The sequence below is a fragment of the Anabrus simplex genome, chromosome 5 (assembly GCF_040414725.1).
Source record: "Anabrus simplex isolate iqAnaSimp1 chromosome 5, ASM4041472v1, whole genome shotgun sequence".
NCBI classification, from domain to species: Eukaryota; Metazoa; Arthropoda; class Insecta; order Orthoptera; family Tettigoniidae; genus Anabrus; species Anabrus simplex.
In genome coordinates, this window is record NC_090269.1 from 216,962,301 (window position 1) to 216,984,449 (window position 22,149).

Here is a 22,149-nt window from a genome sequence, read left to right on the forward strand (position 1 = left end):
AAACTACATAAGTGGAGACAAATCCAATCTGAAGAATCGTTGACAGAATACATAGAGGAAAGAAGAAAGTATACAATTCTAGTGATAGAAGAAAGATTCCAGTTCTGAAAGAAGGAACTCAAAACAATACTGGAAGCAGAAAATACCCCTTACAAAATTCTGGGACCCATACGCTGTAAGGTAAATTCACAGATCCCAATGGACGTATGGGAAGAACACTTTACCAAGATATTTAATCAATCACAGCTGCATGAAGGGAGGAACACTGTTAGTACAGGGGACACTGAACTAACAGTTACTGCAGTGGAGGTTCAGTCAATCTTCTTGCAAAGCGAACAGAAAATCAGCAGGATCTGATAACCTAACGAAATATTAAAATCATTACCATCTACCATTGAGATCTGGACAGCTTTATTCAACAAGTACATCAAACAACATCTGATCCCCGGACAGTGGAGAGAATCTTAATTCCACATTTTATACAAAGGAAAAGGACTGAAAGACTCCCCTGATGCTTATCATGGAATTGCACTCGAATGCGCTCCCTTTGAAGTTCTCTCAAATATCATTCTGACTCATATTCAGCCACAGGCCATGGTACACATTCCAGAGGAACAATACGGTTTCACAGCCGGTAAGCCCACATTACAAGCCATAGAGAAAGTACTGTCCTACATATGGGATATGACCAAGGTAATAAAAGGACATTTATTTGCCACCTTCATAGATTTCACTAAAGCCTTCAACAATGTAAACTGGAACATCCTGATAAGAAAACTAACTACTATTCTGGGTAGACAAAATGATTTGCTACTACTAAACGAGAGCATAATGGAGTTTAACCTGCTATTAGTCTCGAACAGAGTAAGCCAATCAAGGCCGATAGTTCAAACTAACGGAGTCCTCCAAGGTGACCCTCTCAGCCCATTTCTATTCAATACATTTACCCACGATGTAGTAAATGATGTTGCATCTGAACACATCACAATGCTTCTCTGTGCGGATGACATGATTTTTCTTTCTAAAAGCAGCCTGGCCCTACAGAAAGGACTGAACAAGTTTTAGTCTTGGTCACAAAGCAATCAACTATACATCAATACCAATAAAACAAAAGTCTTGAAATTCAGGAGAGGGGGAAACATCTCCAAGGCAGACATCATCTACTGTGGAAATGGTCAGCTAGAGCTGGTAAACTCTTACAAATACCTAGGACTAACACTTCAAGTCACAGGAAAATCATTCACAAAGCATATAGAAGAGAGAAGCACAACTGCTATCAAAGCAATATTTGCAATTAAGAATTTGAAAAAATTACCACTTGGTTCAGCCTTAAGTTTAATTCACATCAAGATTGATAGCTTGTTACACAATTACCCAAATTTGGTCCCACCTTTCTCTCGCAAACTTTAGGAGAATAGAGATATTCTAAGTAACCTACCTACGTAGATAGAGCCTTTAGACTATCACAAACAGCGAGGTCAAGACTTGTCTACCTCCAAGCCACCACAGATTTTTCACCAGAGAGATAGCGATAAAGAACAACCTGCCTCAAACACAGAGAGATAGCGATAAAGAACAACCTGCCTCAAACAGCTGTACATGAAGCCCATATAACAGAAAGGGATAAAAAGGCTAATGAAACTGAAAACAAATTTTATCTTACACTGGCCATGAATACAGATGAATGGAAGGAACCAAATTTCTCACTGCAACATGTTTATACGAGAATGGCTGTACATGGCTTCTACTACAGAATCTGCATCCAACGAGGGTTTCATCAAGTATCAGGCCAATGAATCTGTACACTATGTGGGCAATAATATGACCTGTACCATTTACTCGAGTGCATAGCAAGGACTAAATCATTAAGATTTTATACTGAGGACAACAACTTTTTGTAAAGCTCTGTAATGTACACATTGTGTTTAATAAATCTTAATATAGAAGAAGGATTCTGCTATGAGACTAGGTCTAATATTTTTGTTTATTTGACTTTTTTAAGTTAGCCAGTCGTGGATCATGTAATTCATTTATTGCACTATTGGGTATTTGAATATCCTGTTAGTTCTAATGTGGACAAATATAGTTGTAATTTGTAAGCAACATAATATTCATGAAACACTAGAGAACTGTATCATACAGAGTTATAAAGTCATTTAAAAAAAGAGCAAATTATCATTCTGTCAGTAAATTTTGAACTTTTGTCCAGTATTTATGACATGTAACCTTTAAGTTTCCAGTCTGTTGAAACCATTGCAAGATTAAGAAATAACACTAGAAAATATGTTTAAAAAAAAAAGAAAGAAAGAAAGAAAACATTTAATGAGTAATATATCATTCTTGAAAGATCATCATGATTCTATATCAAATCATGTTATTATTATTGTTGTTGTCATTGTTGTTGTTGTTTGAAAATAGCTGATTATTGTGGACAAATATAAAATTATTATCTGTTAAAATGCTGTGTTCATTGACATTAAATCTGGAAATATTATGAGCGTATCTTATTGCATATCATAATCACTTAGTTGTCAAGTCTGCAATGTGTCATTCCTGGTCATTGGTCTCACTGATAACTTTCTGCTTGCCATGCACTAGTGATGTGACCTGTTTTTGGATGTGTTATTGTGCAATAGTGGATTAATAAAAGCTAAACTTGTGTTATATTAATATGTTGCATTTAGTAGAGTGAGGAAAATGGCTTCTACTTTAACAAACAATATTTGTGGTTTAAGAAGACATTAGGAAGGACATCGGAATGGAAAAGCTTTACAATAGAATATAGAGGGATAACTGTAGATGGCTTGGACGTGTTAAGAGGATGGAAGAGGGAAAGATGACACACTGGATGATGGAGACCCAGATAGAAGAAAAGAAGGCATGGGGTGTTGAAAATGATCAAGAGTAGTATAATTAGAAGAAACCTAGATTGGAACACACTTTAGAAACAATGGCGGTTAGATAGAGGAAGATGGAAAGGTGCCATAAACATCCCTGCACAGCGGGAGCTGGATGATGATGATTTATGATTCATCAAATGCTTCTTTCTTAAATAGGGAGTTGCCTAGCCAAGATAGTAAAAGTATACTCGGTTCACACAGAAGGAGATGGGTTTAACCTAGTCGGGAAAATCAGCAAAATGACACTTCGGGAGAGGTTGAAAGTGAAAGAATTTTCAAAAAGCAAAAGCCATATCTGTACAGATCATGAAGGTGGTTAGAGATGTTGAAGGTAAAGATGTTAACTGGGATTAACTCAGGCTACATTAGACATGAGTTCACCGGGCAAGTTGGCCATGTGGTTAGGAGCACGTGGCTGTGAGCTTGCATCCAGGAGATAGTGGATTTGAATTCCACTGTCGTCAGCCCTGAAGATTGTTTTCCGTGGTTTCCTATTTTCACACCAGGCTGTACCTTAATTAAGGCCACGGCCACTTCCTTCCAACTCATAGGCTTTCCTATCCCATCATCACCATAAGACCTATGTCGGTGCAACGTTAAGTCACTAGCAAAAAAAGAAGAAGAAGAAATAAGTTCTCTGATAACTCCTAGATATACAGAAGCCTGGCATAGAGCTAACCACCCTATCCCATTTAGTGCCAAGCTTATGGATCCATGTGGCAATTTTACTTTTGTTAACTGCAGTTTGAAGTAGTTCTGTTTATGAGCTATTAAACCAAATCTCCAAATTTTTAGTCAGGCCATCCGAGATGTTCCACGTCCACAGCTGCCAGCCACTTTTCTTTCAAGTATTGACTGAAGGAGTGATCTGTGGAACACACTGAATTAGAGGAAAGTGGTGTGTCTTAAATTTAATAACATATATATACCTTCAGAATATACTTTAACGTCACATTTACCAGGCGAGTTGGCCATACGGTTAGGGGCGCGCAGCTGTGAACTTGCATCCGGAAGATAGTGGGTTTGAACCTTACTGTCGGCAGCCCTGATGATGATTTTCCATGTTTTCCCATTTTCACATCAGATAAATGCTGGGGCTGTACCTTAATTAAGGCCATGGCCGCTTCCTTCCCACTTCTACGTCATTCTTATCCCATCGTCACCATAATACCTATCTGTGTCAGTGCGACGTAAAGCAAATTGTAAAAATGTTTATCATCACATTTGAATTCCTTGTATTCAGACTTCTCATTCTCTTGCAGGAGAGATAATCACCAAGAAGAAACTGGATCGAGAGAAACAGAAATTGTATGAAATTCCTGTTATGGCTACTGATGGTGGAGGAAGATCAGGTTTTGTTACTGTGAGGGTTATAGTTGGAGATCAGAATGATAATGCACCCCAGTTCCTAGCAAGAGAATACAAAGCTACGATTCAGAGCAATTTAACTATCAATTCAGGTTTCCTCAGGGTATGTGATGTTACAAATTTTCTCTTTAAGAATCAATGGATCTTCTTTATATTTTAAATTGTGTTTAATACCGTTCATTTGTTGCAGGTAAAAGCAGTTGATATTGATGAAGATATGGCTGGTGAGGTAGAATATTCTCTGTATGAAACTCAGTCTTCTGGAGTGAAGGAGCTTTTTAATATCAACAGGTACACAGGGGTCATCTCCTTGCTCAAGAGTGCAGTTCCCTGGGGTATGTAACATTGAATTCAAAATGGCATAATTTCAATATAAAACCAAATACAACACTATAAAAAAATATTATACAGTACTACAATAATAAATTCATACATGGAAAATGTTTAATTAAAATAATATTACACTCACAGCTACAAATAGAAGAAGGCCATCTACTGTCATGGAAACCTGAAGGATTGTACCTTTACTACAAGCAAACTGCTAATGTGCCAATTTATTCTGATTTGGCCAACATAGCAAATCAGGAGCAACTTTCAGTTATATTAATGAAATCCTTACATGCCCAAACAAAACAATGCAAATGTCAAGAATGCATTTTTCACCAATGTTCCCATGCGCACTAGAAATACATATATACATTTATATACCGATGCTTAATAAAAAAGTGCTTCATGTTATATCAGTAGTGTGGACAGAAATAGCCACCATTTTGCTTCCCAACCATTAATCAGTGGACTGAACATTCAAAATAGATAGAGAGCTATAATCCCTCAAGATGATTTAACTCCATCAGATAAAACATTCCATTTTCTTTTAAGTGGCACCAATTTCCAAGTCACTTAGCATTTTATATCATGATCAATAAAGCTCAAGAGAAAACACTGGAACATGAAGGTTTCAATTAACCTCAGCCAGTTTTCAGCCATGGTGTATGTTGCATGTCAAGAGTGCAAATGTTTGATATACTTAAAGTTGCAGTACTGCCAGAAAGCAATTGTACAAAGAATGTCTTACATATGGAAATCCTTCACTAAATATTTACCCATTGATGATCATGTTTTGACAGGTTTTGGCTAGTTATGTTGAAGATAAGCTAAGAAAATAGGACTTTTGCCTACATAATATGGTAATTAAAGTATATAGAAGTTGTCTCATTTATTGTTTCTCACATGTTTGATTATAAAGATCCCTAGCTTAACCTCATTTAACCCTTTGCACTCAAATGTCAGATATGTTCCAACATATATTTATTCCAAGAAGAGCTTGTGTCAGTGACATCATTTAAGCTCTAAGCAACTCCTGGACAATATCATGTCTGTAGAATGTACATTTTTTCAATCAAGATGAGAGTCCACTGAACAGAGAGCCACACTTAATCTAGGCACACACTCAGAATATTAAATAAAGGACTGTGTTAAGTGCAGTAATAGATGGGGCCCTGCACAGATGTGGATCTATCTGCAGATATCCACGAAGTTAGTGTCTTGCTGGATGCAAATTGGCATTGTGGATAAATTTGCTGATAATTTCTAAATAATGAAATTTACTGATTTTCACTCAGATATATTCTTATTTTTGCTTATGATTAGGCGATCCTTAACAGTGGTCTGGTAGAATAGTGATATATAAAGAGCCTTGAGACCATAAATTCCGTAAATGTGACCTAAGACTTACTGGCTCCTACTGGCAGTTAATGGAAGGAAGGTCAATACTTCGGTAGTTGTCGCAAGAGAAAATCCCTCATAAACCTGTGACTGTAGGGGTTCTGGTGCTAAGTATGAGGCCTGTTGTATTATGTTAGATCTATCTGTTTCAATACCTTGGGTGTAATATACTGTAGTTAAATATTTACAATATCCACGGATAACCATTCACGGATGCGGATGCAGGTGCGGATGCGGAGTGGATGCATATAATATTTTTTATATCCATGCAGGGCTCTAGTAATAGACAGAACAAAAAGAGACAAAAAGAACCCACTTCTTCTTCAAAATCTTTGCAATGAAACCAGGCCTTGATCTGAATGTTTGTTTTGAGATGTGCTATACAGAGGTAAAATCAAACAACAAAAACATACCTAAAAATTCTTCATTTCCATTTACATAATCATGTAAAGAATTCAATTTCAATTTTTGTTCAGTTTTAGCCATAAAAATAGATAGCACTACACCCTTACTTTTCCTAAAAAATAAAATATGAGTAGATTTGTGTAACCAGGCAAACTTATTAGAGTACTAAGTGTTAAAAGATGTGAGAGCTGTAATACTAAGCAAGTCAAGAATTTTACAATGTTAAGGCAGGATAATATTAAAGAATTGAAGTACAAACTATGTAATTATAACTAGAGATGTCAGGAAGAAATTAAGAATTTATTTTGAATTTTGAATTTAAGCTTTTGCTTGGATGAATTCTTCTTCTTCTTCTTCTTCGTCTTCTTCTTCTTCTTCTTTTTTTTTTTTTTTCAGAAAAGGTTGGCAAGAATCATGAAGAAACTACACAATCAAAATAATACAAGAACACACACCTCATTTGGCATCTATTAAAAACCAAGCAGAAGACAAATAAAGACTCAATATTGTCAACCCGTGAAAGGTCTTATAGAATATTCAAACATCAGAGGTCACTCAAGGAGTTTTCCTCTGTGGTCATGATAAAAATAAATAGAGCTTCACTAATGATATACGATTGATATTGATATACGATTGATAGCTGGAATATTACAGTAACATAAATAAATACTCATTGGCGTCATGCATCTAAGTTAAACCAAAGTTTTTGTACCTTTTTCAAAAATTGTTTAAATTTATTTGAACAGCAATAGAATTTCTAAAAAGCTATGCATTTTTTACAGACACAATAAAACACAATACTGTAATCACCTACTGTGGCAATGTATGACATAACTATGGGATAAAGATATTTTTTGCTTTATATGATGAATGTCATAAGAAACAGATGTTTATGTATTCACTAACTACCACATTTGTTGTCTCTGATTGTTAATGCCTTCCCATACAATAATTTTACCACACTGAAAAGTATTCAGTCTAAGACAAGGCACATACATCATACTTGTTATAAGTCTTCTACTCTCCACCATTGAGTTTGGTCACCTGCTTACTTTTGTGTACAGTATTGACACATAGGCACAGTGTGCTCTCTGCAGATAAAATAACCACCAAGTAGTGCACCTGGTTTTTGAGGAGCTGTTGCATTTAACACATCTTCCTGTACCTCTTTGAGCAACTGGACAAGGATGTTCTTGTTCTCGTGTTCCACCAATAGTCCCCTGGATTCTTGCTTGCTATATTCTTAGCAGATTTCCATGCATCAGTTATAGCTACATGCACTCTTTACACAATTCCTATGCCAGTGATTTAAAAAATTGTCTCCTGAGCATTCCTGTGTTGTTCACATTATTCTTCAGAAGTAGCCTTAAGTTAGTTCACTATATCTGCACCTCCTTTCATTCCACTGTAAAATGTCAGAATATAAGGTTTTGCTGTGTCTCCAGAGTAGCAGTCTTTGTTGTCACTGGCATGAATAGATGATAGCAGCAAAACCACTTTGTTCTTTCTTGGAATGCAGGAGACTATTGTACATTCAGGTTTAAATCCAAAACTGGAACTTGTTACTGGTCAATTTTTAGATTGAATGAATAAAGGTGGTACCTCTCTTTTGTTTATGGGCCGATGACCTAGATATTAGGCCCCTTAAAACAACAAGCATCATCGTCATCTTTTGATTATTCTTAGAGTGCTAACTATTGTTAAATTATGCTTTTTTAATATGTCCTTTACCAAAAGATATGAACAATACCAACAAAAAATGACCCTGTACAAGTCATATTTCATTCCCATCTTTACATATTCTTGGGAAACCTGCACACTAACATCAAAGGATTGTAGTAGGATTCAAGCCTGTGAAATGAAATTTCTTAGAACTGCCCTCCAAAAGACACAGACTTGATCATGTGAAAAATGATGAGATCTGATCTAACCTAGGACTAAATGAATCGATGGAGGAAAGACTTAGGTCATCTAGACTTAAATGATTTGGGCATGTTAAACAAATGAATAGCACAAGGTTACCATGTGCTTATTTGGAAAAGAGAATAACAGGTAGAAGACCAGCTGGAAGACCAAGAAGAAGATGAATGGACCAACTGAGGGAAGAAGATATGGAGAGAAGAGGATGGAATTGGAAATCTGTCATGGACAACAAAACCTTTTTGAATAGGAAACTTTGGAAGATGCTCATTTTCAAACACCCTACCTGGCTCGCTGGAAGGGCAAACTGATGATGATGTTGATGACCAACTGTCTACAGTCTTACTGCAACCACTGCCTGATATTGGTTGCACCAGCAACTTTACCACACTTTTTGAAGAACTACAAACAGAGGAGGGTTGTGCTGGTTGCTTAAAAAACAAAAAACAAAAAAAATACAAAAAACCCCTATGGCATTACAGCCCTTGAAGGGCCTTGGCCTACCAAGCAACCGCTGCTCAGCCTGTAGGCCTGCAGATTACGATGTGTCGTATGGTCAGCACGACAAAACCTCTCGGCCGTTATTCTTGACTTTCTAGACCGGGGCCGCTATCTCACCATCAGATAGCTTCTCAATTCTAATCACATAGGCTGAGTGGACCTCGAACCAGGCCTCAGGTCCAGGTAAAAATTCCTGACCTGGCCGGGAATCCAATCCTGGGCCTCCAGGTGAGAGGCAGGGATGCTACCCCTACACCACGGGGCTGGCAGCTTCTTGCAAAGGTCAATGCAAATTCCTTTATGCCATACTTGCCAGCTTACTCCTAATATACTGTCTGATATAACACTTTCCATGAAATGGTTCCAGCATTTCATACTAATTACATAATTACACTGGCAGTTTTCCATTAATTTCTTGAACTCTTCTTGAATTACATATGAATAATAACACAGTAGAGGTTTCCACCTATTCAATACTAAGATGTATTTACAATATTTTAAATTACATGGAACTAGTTTCGACCCACCTAGGGGTCATCATCAGCCATATTAAAGCGTAAACAACTCTTGGCGAAATCCTAAAACATGTTATTTTAACGGTAAGAATCTTATGGATTTATAATATATAAAGTGAAGTGTGGTAGATGAAATGAGGGCTGTTAGTATGGTACAGGTGAGTAATAGTTAATAATTATACAAGGAATATACATACTAAGAAGTTTGGAACAAAGTACAAATGGGGTGTTTAGTGTTGTAAAAATTATACACTCATGGAAATCAGTAGGTCCTCGTAATAAAGAATACAATGTAAAATGACACATATAAAAATATAAACGTATATACAAGTATGTACAAAGTCTGGAGAGTAAAAAGTGATACTCTTTATATGCCGAGTCGGCTTGACACTTGAATTGGCACAAATTTATCAAGTGATTTTCATTCCTCTCTGCTATCTATATTATCAAATCTGAGAGCTCGCAGTAAGAACTTGAAAGGCCTGAATGTCTTACAATTTTGGAAGAATTCCACACCAGTGCAATCTGATGCCCATATATCTTCCAAATTCAGGGGGAGAGGAGCTTCCGAAATTCCTGACATGTATTAAAGAACAAAGACAGCTTTAATTTATGCAGTCATTGTGTTCACAGTGGCTCTTTCCCACAAGTAATTACTTTGATTTTTCTCTATCCATATGTTTATAATTTTGTGTACTTCAACAGCTTGTCTCCGCACTTGGGACAAATGGGTTCTTATTATATTGCAAGGAAGCATCCTAACATTTTTAGGCGGTGTATGAATGTTCCAATGCATTGTCCCATCTCTTGCAGTATGTGCGGTTTGGCTTATGGCATTGTCTTCGTTGTCTAGTTTACCTAGTTCCTGTCATTCGTCAACAGAAATTTTGAATGGAAGCCGTGATCACAGTCTTCTGGCATCATCATCATCGTCGTCGTTGTCGTCGTCGTCGTTGTCGTCGTCGTCATCATCATCATCATCATCTCCTCCAATTAGCACATCTTCTGTCTCCTCAGCAAATGACTATCTTCAGAATTAACCTTCTCTATTTGCATTTAGCAGTTCTAGTCACTCCTCATATTCTACACTGTCCAACAATCTCCAGGTTCTTTTGTTTCCTTCTTCCATGTCAACACAGAATGCCAGAAAGCACTATACTACCAAAATATTTACACACTGTTTACACTAATTAGAGCCTGTTTGCAACCTCGCCTGGGTTAAAATAATATAGTGAAGATAATTTTTTTAAAATCAAAAAGTATGACCCATTGAAAACTTCAATTAATTGATCATCAATAAAATTTTCAAGTCCAAACCTTGCCAGCCTTAGGTTTCTGTTTTGCGGTAGTCTTTACAGCTTGGAGTAAGATCTAAAACTCATCCTGTAGAGTAAGTTACTAAAAAAGCTATTCTAAAAATAAATATAAAGCCACTTGGGCTGTGATAAACAGTAAAATTGAAATGAAGTTTGGAAAGGAGTCAGTATGCATTGCACCAAATGTTCTGAATGATTTCTTTGTAAACATTGTGAAAAACATTTTTAATCCTGATGATAAATTTGAAATACATATCAAAACATGTTGAATAACCATCAAACACCAAAAATAAATACATTTTACAAGAAAAAGCAACCAGCACAACACTTCTCCTAGATGTCAAAAGTAGCCATCAACTATGTCAACGTCATATAGCAGTGCTGGACTTAACTCCACATTTCTTTGTTCTATGTATATTCTCTGTGTATGGTATAAAACTTAATGAAAATAATAGCTGTTTGTTTTGTGCTGGATGCCAATGTGCATTTCTGCTATTTCATTTTCATCAAAAAGTTACTAAAAAGGTATTTGTTACTAGTAATTCTATTTTTACTCAGTTACTTCCCAACTCTGATAATAATTTAACAATTAAGAACTACTCCAGCATTAATAAGAGGATATTTCTTTGGTTTATTGAACCTGAGATCATCAATGGTACTGTGTTGTCTAAATTAGATCACATTATTACTTTACTGAAACAAAACCAACTCATATGACTTGTCTGAAATAGCTGACCCAATTTAACTTACAGAACTAACAGAAATAAACTACACTCTCAGATGTTTACTCTAGGGAGAGCATGAAATACCTTCAGTTAGATATTTAGCTTCATAGTTGAAGAGTTACTTTTATATTTATGTGTTTTTACTTGTTGTTGATGTTTGTTTATGTATAAAATCATACTCCTTACAGTGATATATGAACATACATGAAATTATGAATTAAGTATTGAATCAACACCCTGCGAAGCCTAGGGATATTTTTATTTTCATATCCTACATGGCTCTTCCCTTTCTTTTTCCAATATTGTTTGATGTGTCACACATCCTCCTTTTCCCCTATGATTAGTCTTCAGAGCCCCCTATGATTAGTCTTAAGAGAGGAGGATTGCCCATTTGTACTTCCTCGTAAAGCAATAACCACCACCACCTCCCCCAAATGCTGAACATTTTTAGAAAATGGGCTCGTAGAGTTGCTTTTAATGAGAAAAGTGTAACAGGATTCAGTTTAAGAGTGATGTACTCTACAGGCAATCAGTGAAGACAAATGTATAACTTCAAATCTTCTACCTTAATGGCATAATTCAAATTAACAAGCTATTGCTGGTTCAAAAAGCAATGTATGCATTTTCTTCTGTAATAGTCTAAAATATGTACTGTTATATACTTGCAGAGAACCAGATCTTCCAATTTTTTGTACGTGCTCAAGATCGAGGTACTCCGCCATTGCACGCAAATGTTCCTATAGATATATTTATAATGAGCTCACAAGATATAGCTCCAATGTTTGAGCGGAGAGATGACAAATTCTTCATTTCAGAAAATGATCCTCCAGGTAAGAATTATGTTGTAATTCAAGTACAGTACATTTCATGTTGAACTATTTTCAGATATATTTTGTTACAGGTAAATAAAATTAAAGAAAGAGCACTTTTTTTAGCCATTCACTGTTGGACTTTTAAGTTTCCCACTGACATTAGCAAATTACCAAACAGACCTTGTTCTCTTTGCACATTTAATCTGAAAATATTTCATATCTTTGGTCATATTTGTGATATATTTATGGAACTAAAACTACAGTGATTGTGAATCTTTCCTCTGTGTGCTTAGAAAGTTACAGACTTATTACATCAATAAAATAGTTTATACCTCAGTAGTTTTTTAAGTTGCAAGAAAATGAACACAGTAAGTTTTAAAAAATGTTCTTGGACTGTATAACGTATATATGAACATACATGAAATTATGAATTAAGCATTGAATCAACACCCTGTGAAGCCTAGGGATACTTTTATTTTCATATCCTTCATGGCTCTTCTCTTTCTTTTTCCGATATTTTCATTTTTTGACGTATCAGACCTCCTCCTTTTCCCCCCTATGATTAGTCTTATTTATGCTTGCGTTATGAAAGAAACCTAGATGCAGTTTAATATCAGCAATATAATTTCCTCACACTCAAGTAGATGTGCTGGCTAGCTACGAATTATGAAAGCAGACAGCTGTAGTCTGAAAAATCTGTTTACTATATCTGAATATTTAGATCAGATCAAGAAGTAGAGGAGTGTCAAGTGGTTTGCGATATGTAGTGAGTGTTAGTGGCATGGAAATTGTGACAGACTTTGCTGAAGATGTACTAGACAATGACAGTGATATTGATTTCAGCTTTGGCAACTGTGATTTAGGAAGTAATATCGGAGAAGCTGTTAGTTCAAGTGGTGAAAGAGGAGGAGATGAATATATTCCTAGAGGGTCAAGGGAGGATTCAGATATGCAGTGCGCAGACAACGATGGCCTGAACATAAAACCTCGTAGATACACTGATGAAATGGTAGGGGTTCAAACACACACAGGACTAAATGTTGACTGGACACCTATTGACATTTTTAAATGTTTCTATGATGATGAACTAACCAATAGCTCAGGAAAGAAATATCAGGGAAAAGTGAGGGAAAATGTAATCTCAAAAGAAAAATTAATTTTGAAATGTAGGATTCATAGATATTGATGATGTGACATTTATAGCTTTCTGTCACATTATATTAATGAGTACTGTCAAGAACCACCAATGCAAATATACTGGTCAACTGATAAAATATTTTCTGCACCTTTCTTTGGGAAACATATGTCAGAAAATAGGTTCTCTTCAATACTTTGATTTCTCCACTTTACCAGTGATGACACACCAAATGATGACAAATTGCATAACATCCAACCTGTATTTATACACCTCATAAGTAAATTTAGAGACAGCAGTCGGCCTGGTAAAAAGAAAAAATCACCATAGGCTAGAGTCTAATACTGTGGAAGGTGCTATAGGGGTGGAGCAGTACATTAAGATGAAAAGGGCCAGGTTTTGAATAATTTTTTTTTATCTTTACAATAGCAGTATTTACATGGGAAAAGGTATAGACAACACCAGAGAGCAGGACTTAGGGCTTTTAGATTCAATTGTTTTGCATCTAATGTACCCACTACTAAACCAAAATAGATCCTATCACAAATATATGGACAACTGACACAGTTATGCCTTTGCTGGCGGGACCTTGTTTTTACAGCTTCTGGTATAGGCTAGAGCAATTTTGTTACTTTCATTGATCTGTCTTAGTCTTATCCTTGGCTTTGACAATATGAAAGTGACTGAGGTATGAGCGATGCTAGTAATGCCATTCCTTATGCAACCAGTCCCAGCTATGAATGGTGTGAAAATGTTGCTCATAGGGTCGGTTGATGCATGCATTTCAGTGGGTTTGACAGACTGATATGTAATAGCAACTTCTGGCTTGGTGAGGAAAGCAACAGGAAACTACCTCACTCCTCATTTCCCTAGTACACCTCTTCAGTGATGCCTAGGCCATCTATGACAGCTGATGGTGGAGCTGTTGAGGATCCAACCAACCTTAGGGCTGAGGACTGAACATATATATATATATATATATATATATATACATACATCCCAAACTGTTTATAACTGTCCATGATAAAGGAACTAATGCAATTGGAACTGTTCGTTCTAACAGAGTTGGGCTTCATAAATTAGTAACACCAAAAACTATGATTGGAAGAAATGTACACATGCATGGTGCAATAGAAGACAAATGTCAGTTTTATCTAATTGTCACTCTAGGGTAAGAATAGTGGATACTGGGAAGATAGAACCTATCACAAAATTAACTATTTTCAAACCTGACTAAATGGTTGATTATAATGAGAATATGAGGATGTGGGGGTAGATTTAATTGATCAAGTGATGCATATCCATGCATGGGGAAAACTATGAAGTAGTATAAGAAATTGTTCCTTTACATGTTGTACATAATTCTTTACAACAGCCTGGTCATTTGGAGAGTTCTAAATGTGGAGAAGAGAATAACACTTCTTGAATTCTGCCCTCGGTAGCATGTAGCCTGATAGAACAGCACCATGTGCCATATTCCATCCACACAGGGGTTAAAAAAAAAATCAATGAAACCTTTGCTCTGTAGGCTAAAAGAGAGATAATTCACCTTCAAGATTCCATCCATAGACAAGAAAAAATATGCTAGCCAGCGATATGTTTTGTCAGAATGGTGTTAGAAAATACATTAGAACAATCTGTACTGCCTGTGGAAATGTACCCTTGTCTTTCAACCCCTGTTTCCAGTCATACCTTACTAAACTCAACAAGTAAGGTAAGATACCTAGGTACAAATACATTTAATAAGTATTTCAAGAAACTGTTTCTTCCAGAATATTCATAAAAATACAAGCCATGTTTGATTAAAATAAACTGTGATAAATTTACATCTATAATGTGCGGTGGCCATTTTCTGTTTGACGACAATTCGGCCTCCCTAATGGGGAATGGGTTAATTAATTACCAAGACCTTAAGAAATTGCTTGGTTTTGGGCAGCAAGTCTGACTCTGAAACAAAGGTATGATAATGAGTGACCTTTGTTTTCAATCTTTCATTTTATTTTATTATTTTGCTTCTGGTTTTAATGTTGCACCAACACATTGAAAATTTCTGGCGATGCAAGGATTGGAAAGAGCTGGGATTGGGAAGGTAGTGGTCATAGCCTTAATTAAAGTATAGCCCCAGGATTTGCATGGTGTGAAAATGAGAAACCAAAGAAAACCATCTTCAGGGCTACCAATGGTGGGATTCGAATCCACCATCTCCCAAATGCAATCTCACAGCTATGCAGTCTTCCATTATACAGCTCAATAAGAAAAAGCATACTAAATACTAAATTTTGTTTAGAATCCTTGGAAAATTCCTCTATTCTTTATTCCTTATTCAAAGAATCAAGCATTTTAGCCATTTCCATTTCCCAGTACTAGAGTTATCAGCAGTACATCTTGAATAAATACCAAATCTTTCACAATTATCCTTCTAGTTCAAAACTACTACACATTTTAATTTTTGCGGTGATGTCGTGACAGATGATGCAATGCTAAATGACCACATACTAGTGCTCAGAATGTCCATACAATTATCTGCAGTTCAACAGTACTGGAGGCTTCTGTAGGGAAAATCAAACGATGATAAGGCATACTGTATTTGGGGATGATGGTTCCTTAAATTATCTGTAGATTTTGAGTCTTTGAACTTAATTGTTTCTGCTTCAAACCCAGGACTTGGTACATATGCTGTCTCATCACTAGACATCAGATTTGTATGCAAATGCATGTTGTTGTTTGAGTCATCAGTCCATAGACTAGCTTGATGCAACTCTCCATGCCACCCTATCCTGTGCTAACCTTTTCATTTCTACGTAACTATTGCATCCTACATCTGCTCTAATCTGCTTGTCATATTCATACCTTGGTCTACCCCTACCATTCTTACCACCTACACTTCCTTCAAAAACCAACTGAACAAGTCCTGGGTGTCTTAAGATGTGTCCTATCATTCTATCTCTTCTTCTCGTCAAATTTAGCCAAATCGATCTCTTCTCACCAATTCTATTCAGTATCTCTTCATTCGTGATTCGATCTATCCATCTCATCTTCAGCATTCTTCTGTATGCAAATGCATATCTTTTTGCAAATATGTAGACCTTCAAAACTGACAAGGAAGTGTTGAAGGTGAAATTGGATGAATTATTAAGTTTGATAATGCATATATATGCATATTTGCATATAATTGAGATTAGTGCATACATTTCAAATTTTGGACTTATTGTGCATGTTTTCGACTTTGCTTATAAAACACGTTAAATATGCATAATAAATCTTCAAAAAAATGTAAAGTAATTAATGCAGTGAACTCTCTCAGCAATGAGATGGTTCACAGCAAACTGGCACTTATCAAGACATACTCCTGAATCATACCAGAATCAGTCAAGGAGCTAGAAACACATGCATTGCGTCTTGGTGATTTGCTGGACATATCTCTCCACTGATAGCTCAGAACACATCACTTAATCGAGCATCTCGTCTCCTTACTCCCAAGTCTTCTCAGTCCAAAGTATGCAACATTTTTGTAACACTACTCCTTTGTCGGAAATCACCCAGAAGAAATCATGCTGCTTTCCTATGGATCTTTTCCAGTTCTCATATCAAGTAGTCCTGGTATGGGTCTCATACACTGGAACCGTACTCTAATTGGGTCTTACCAGAGACTTGAATGCCCTCTCCTTTACACCCTTACTACAACCCCTAAATACCCTCATAACCTTGTGAAGAGATCTGTAACCTTTGTCTGCAACCTCGTTAATGTGCTTATCCCAATGAAGATCATTCCTTATATTAACACCTAGCTATTTATGTGATCCTTATGAGGTATTATCACTTTATCAATAAAATAATTAAAACTGAGGGGACATTTATTCTTTCTTTTCTTCTTTTTGAAACAGCCTGACTTTTCTTCCCATTGTCTGCTGTACATCTCACAACATTGTCTAAGTTATTTTGCAGTCACAATTTACAATTCTGTACAGTATAACATCATTCACAAATAGCATTATATATGATTCCAGTTCTTTACTCGTATTATATATATATTATGTATGTATTATATATATCGCCTCGGGGATGAAGAGATACTGAATCAAATTGGTGAGAGGAGATCGACTGGCTAGGTGGTAAGATTGGTAGGTGTAAAATAAGGCATGAAGATGACAAACAGATTAATATAGATGTAGACTGTATCAGTTATGTAGAAATGAAAAGGTTAGCACAGGATAGGGTGGCATGGTGGGCTGCACCAAACTAGTTTATAGACCGATGACCCAAACAACACCACATTTGCATATAAACATTGGCACTCCTATCTCTTGCTAGCATCAAGACCAAGGGACAACAGGAAAGTGAATGCTAGAAAAGGTGAATTAATAATTACCTTTTGTGTGACAAAGCAGTCTCATTTAAGTGGCAACATGAACCATCATGTGTTCATGTATGGAGCACAGGAAACACACATATAGAAATCAAATATGAGCACAACTCACCAAAGGTTAATATGTTTTGTACCATTTTCCATTTCCCAATAGAAATTTTCATGACATTTGGCTCCATTTTCATGTATGATCTGCCTAATTGGCATTAATTTTCACTATGAAATGTTACTTTACCATTGGATTGTTTGTTTCCATTCTCAAGAATTCTATTTAGTTGTTCATTCTGTTCCATGTGATTATACCTTGCAGTTTCTCTTTGGGGATTATGTCTGATTTTCTGTATGCATAACACATCAGAAATTCAGAAGAACAGAGAAACTGCTTTGTTACTAGCTTAGAGTCTTTGTCAACTGACTGTTGATCTTTGAGCCCTGGAACTTCACTTTCATCTTGATATAATTCAGACTTGCACAGCATTTATAATAAGGTATGATAAGAAATATTATTATAACCGGTTTCTAGTGGTTACACGACACGTAGTAAAGAAGAAGGACAACTTAAATTACATGGCATTTTAACATCTTTAGCACAAAACAAAACATCAGATGAATTGCATCAAGTATAAACAAATGAACATCAGGTTGGGCAATGTGACGACTATAAGAAATAGTGTGGAGCAGGCATGGTAACCCTACCAGGGCCATTGGGATACATAGGTTGTGGGTTTCTATAAAAATCAATGGTGCAATATTATTTTCCAAAATAAACATTACAAAGAAAATTTGAAACAAAATGAATCAATTCAAAAATCCAGGAACGATATCTCAAAACAGCAAATTAGATGTAAATAGCCAAGCGCTTTTCTTTTAAGTCAAAGAGGCTAACCAAAGATACCTTAACATAATGCAATGCCCTGGTCATCCGTATGAGCCACTTATCTCGAAAGATAGGTGGTATGTGTGCTTCCAATATCGGTGCACTCCTCTGTCGGTCATTATTTGAAGTAATTCATTTTGTGGGGTGAAAATAATAGTAATAAGTTAGTTAATGAATTATTAGTTAATTTTGCAAAATAATACATATTGAAAATTTTGATTATGTGGTTAACTGACTAGAAGTTTGAACTTTACTCTCCTGACATTGCTGACACAGATATTTGAGTGGAATACGTTACATGGTTGAGTACATGTAGTGATCCCTCATATATGAACTGTGCTGAAATTGCTTTTGGGAACTCAAACGCTATGCCATATATATTGCGCTAATTTATCTTAGATAAATTTGTAACAGTTGTTGGGTTGTTACTTTACAGCATTAGATGGATTAGCAGCGTATATTGTGGTGCTCCTGCCTTGGTTTCTGTGTGTTCTAGTGCTTTTATGGCTATGATGTAGTGAATTTCTAGGAAGTGAAAACTTTACATGGTATCTTGGGAGGGGGTGTCTGGTAGGGCTGAGAAGTGGATTTAGGTTAGTATTAGTTGTCTGGGTGGCATGGCAGGGTGTAGTAGTTGGGGTTGGGCCAAAAGTAGTTTAAAAAGGAGTAAATTTAGTAGGGTAGAGGTGTCTTGACTGGGTTAATTGGTGTACTCGGGGGGTGAGGGGACCGGGGTTCAAGGGTGGCTGAATTGTGAGGCTTAGAAGTGGGAGAGCTTTGGTGTGTGTGTGTGTGTAGGTGTTGTGTGCATCTGTAGTGGTTTTTAATTGCCTTTTTTGAGAAAGGGCAACCAGGAAATGAGGCGGCGTGGCTGCCTTGGCAGTTCGTGCTTCGTGCACCTCGCCTGGTCCCGTGGGACTTTACAATCAGTGTGACGGTGAGGGCCGCCACATCTGTTGCAGCAGGTAGACTCAGAGCACGTAGCTGCAGAGTGGTTTAGCTGAAGGCAATTAAAGCACTGTGTGATAAGTGCTGGTCGGCGGGGAGTGCGGGTTCAAGTCTCTGTTGTGTTAGTGTACTGTGTTGGTGTTTTCTTAGACTTAGGAGCAGGTCTGTTAGGTCTGCACCTAGTCTGGCTGTACTTGGATTGCGTGTCCATATCTGGTTGTGAAACTAATGGGATCTCAGTCCCGGGTTTGGTTGCTGGGTGGGGGGGGAGGGAGGTGAGTGAAGTGTCTGTGCTACTTGGTATGTCTTCTGTCTGTGTGCTCTGGTGTTCATGGTTTGTGTGGGTTTGTGAGAATTTGGTGAATGTCAGTGGTGTGGGGTTTGTTTATGTTGTTGTGTGTTTTATGTCTGGTTGAGTACTCAAAACAAACTTTATAACGGATATCCTGGGATTTTAGATGCTCATTGATTGCATTGAAGCTTTCTTCTGAATCCGGTGGAAAAATAATGATACATCCGTTATAAAGTTCTTGTAAGAGTTGGACGTGTTTTATGACAGTGTTGATGTCTGTGTATGATCATGTCACGCTCTTAGTCTTTGCTGTGGGTTCTGGAATCAATCAATTGGCATGGGGATGGTGAAGGGATCATACCTGGTATCACATGCATTAGTTCAGATTTCTAGCGCTTGGTGGAAGGGGGAATTGGGGTCACAGTACTTTGAGGATATGTTTGAGATGGGAATGTCGGTGTCTCGGCTACTCAGTCCACTGAGGTGGTCCCGACTGGGTTCTTGGGTGTTTTTAAAACACTGAAACGGTCAAACTCAATAAGAGGACCAGTGCGCTGGTTGGTGCTCGCTCAGTGGGCATGGTCGAAGCCGGTGTCTCTTTTCTGTGTCACAACGGGACAAGCTTCGAACCAGTGACCACACTGAGGGCTCTGACAAATTTGCTTTGTGCCTGCGATGAGCTTGGCTGGCAGGCGGTGGAAGGTTCTGCCTGATTCTTGGTGGCAGTTGGTGATTGTTGCGTTTGAACAGGCTGTGTTGCAGGTGGCCTGTTTTTGGCGAGCTATGGGCTCGCTGGTAGCTGGGTTCTAGAGCTTGGCGGGTACTGTTGTGAAACATGCTAATTTAGCATGGTTTCTATTGTGATTATACCGATGTCTCCAAGAGTAGGTATCTGGCTGTTCCAATAGTTATTGTATTTCAACCTTCTGTCGACAGAGGGCAGCTCCCTATGTCGCGAGCGTGAAGGATCTTTTCTCGGCGAGACCTTTTTAATATCTTCTCCTTGAAGTAAATGTTGGGCTGTTTATGCTGGGGAATGAAGAGATGTGTCACACACACACAGGAGCGGCGTTTTTGCTTTTCTTATGGTGGTTTTATAAGTTTAAAACTATGCAAAACTGCTGCATCATTTGCATGCTTCGATGAATGATATTGACGGTAATGTAACATTTTAAATTTATTTGATGTATTATATTTCTTTTTATTATGGCCGACCGAAGTCCATCTTGTTACTCGAAGCGAGAATGGCATGTGTATGAGTTGTGTAAGTGATTGTGGTGCGTCAAAATCTGGTCTCTGATTATTTTAAATGAATTTCTCGATGAAACATTTTGCCATTATTTGGAGGTATGGTCTGTGTGTCGGCCAGGTATATTCTAGCCATACGCAGTATGTAGGTGATCGATCTACGCGTGAACGTGGGGTCACAAACGTCCTACTGTCATTTGCTCTAGGTGGGCTATATATCTACTATTGACGTGAGACCTTATTGATGAAATGTTGAACTGCACTCTACAAGTTGCCTTGATTTTATTTACTCGCACTAATCTGCCGGAATTATTTGCCTTTGGGAGCAAAAGGATCGCGTGATTGAATGAATGTGTAGTTGAATGAGCTGAGTGCCAAGATGACGTATCGGTCTGTTGAATTTATGCCTATTTGTTCCCTATCGCGCCTCTTTTTCTCCTGGGTGCGAAGTCTTTATTTTGTATGGTGTGCATCCTTGTTGTTTACGACCTGGAGCTCGCCATGTTGGTTTATTTCTTTCATGGCCGTGTTCAGGTCCATGTTTTCTGTTATTGTTTTGCTTTGCGTTCATTGCTCCATGAGCATTGTCTTTGCCCCTCGTGGATTATTTCCTTGGTCTGGCAGTTTTCTGATTTAATCACTTTATTATTTTATCTGCTCCTTGGTGTGTGGGAATCGATATGAGAGGGGATTGTTAAAAAAAAAAAGGTGGATATTGAAAATGACTCCCACGCTTGAAATTGCGTTTCTATTCCTCGCCGAAGGAAAGATTGAATAAAGATTGAGTTAATGATATTCAGCTCGCAGTTTTAGTAGCGAGGTCAGTGGTGGAATAAATGCTATCATCTCAAGAGTAACTGTGCCCTATGCATGTAAGAAAAGATGAGGTCACGAGACCTTGGTACGATTATCTTTTGGGCTGACGCCGAATATGTATGTATTATCTTGTTATTATTACTGGTTATTTCATCTAATTAATCCCTTTGATATACATTACATTACAATAAATTCTCATCTATCATTTATACGGATTTTTACTCGTAGTAGTGTTAGTTGTTAGCTTTAATTGTTTGAGGAGAATAACGTTTTCAGCTCA

At 37.2% G+C, this 22,149-nt stretch overlaps 1 protein-coding gene across 1 annotated transcript in view; it reads left to right on the forward strand.

The window, feature by feature from the left end:
• The window catches only part of LOC136874446 (fat-like cadherin-related tumor suppressor homolog), a 671,031-nt gene that overhangs the window by 488,792 nt on the left and 160,090 nt on the right, over nt 1-22,149 (forward strand). The window contains exons 24-26 of the mRNA XM_068227805.1: nt 4,163-4,371; nt 4,459-4,603; nt 12,044-12,205. Of these exons, the coding sequence (XP_068083906.1) occupies nt 4,163-4,371; nt 4,459-4,603; nt 12,044-12,205 (516 nt within the window). The remainder of the gene's footprint in view (nt 1-4,162; nt 4,372-4,458; nt 4,604-12,043; nt 12,206-22,149) is intronic.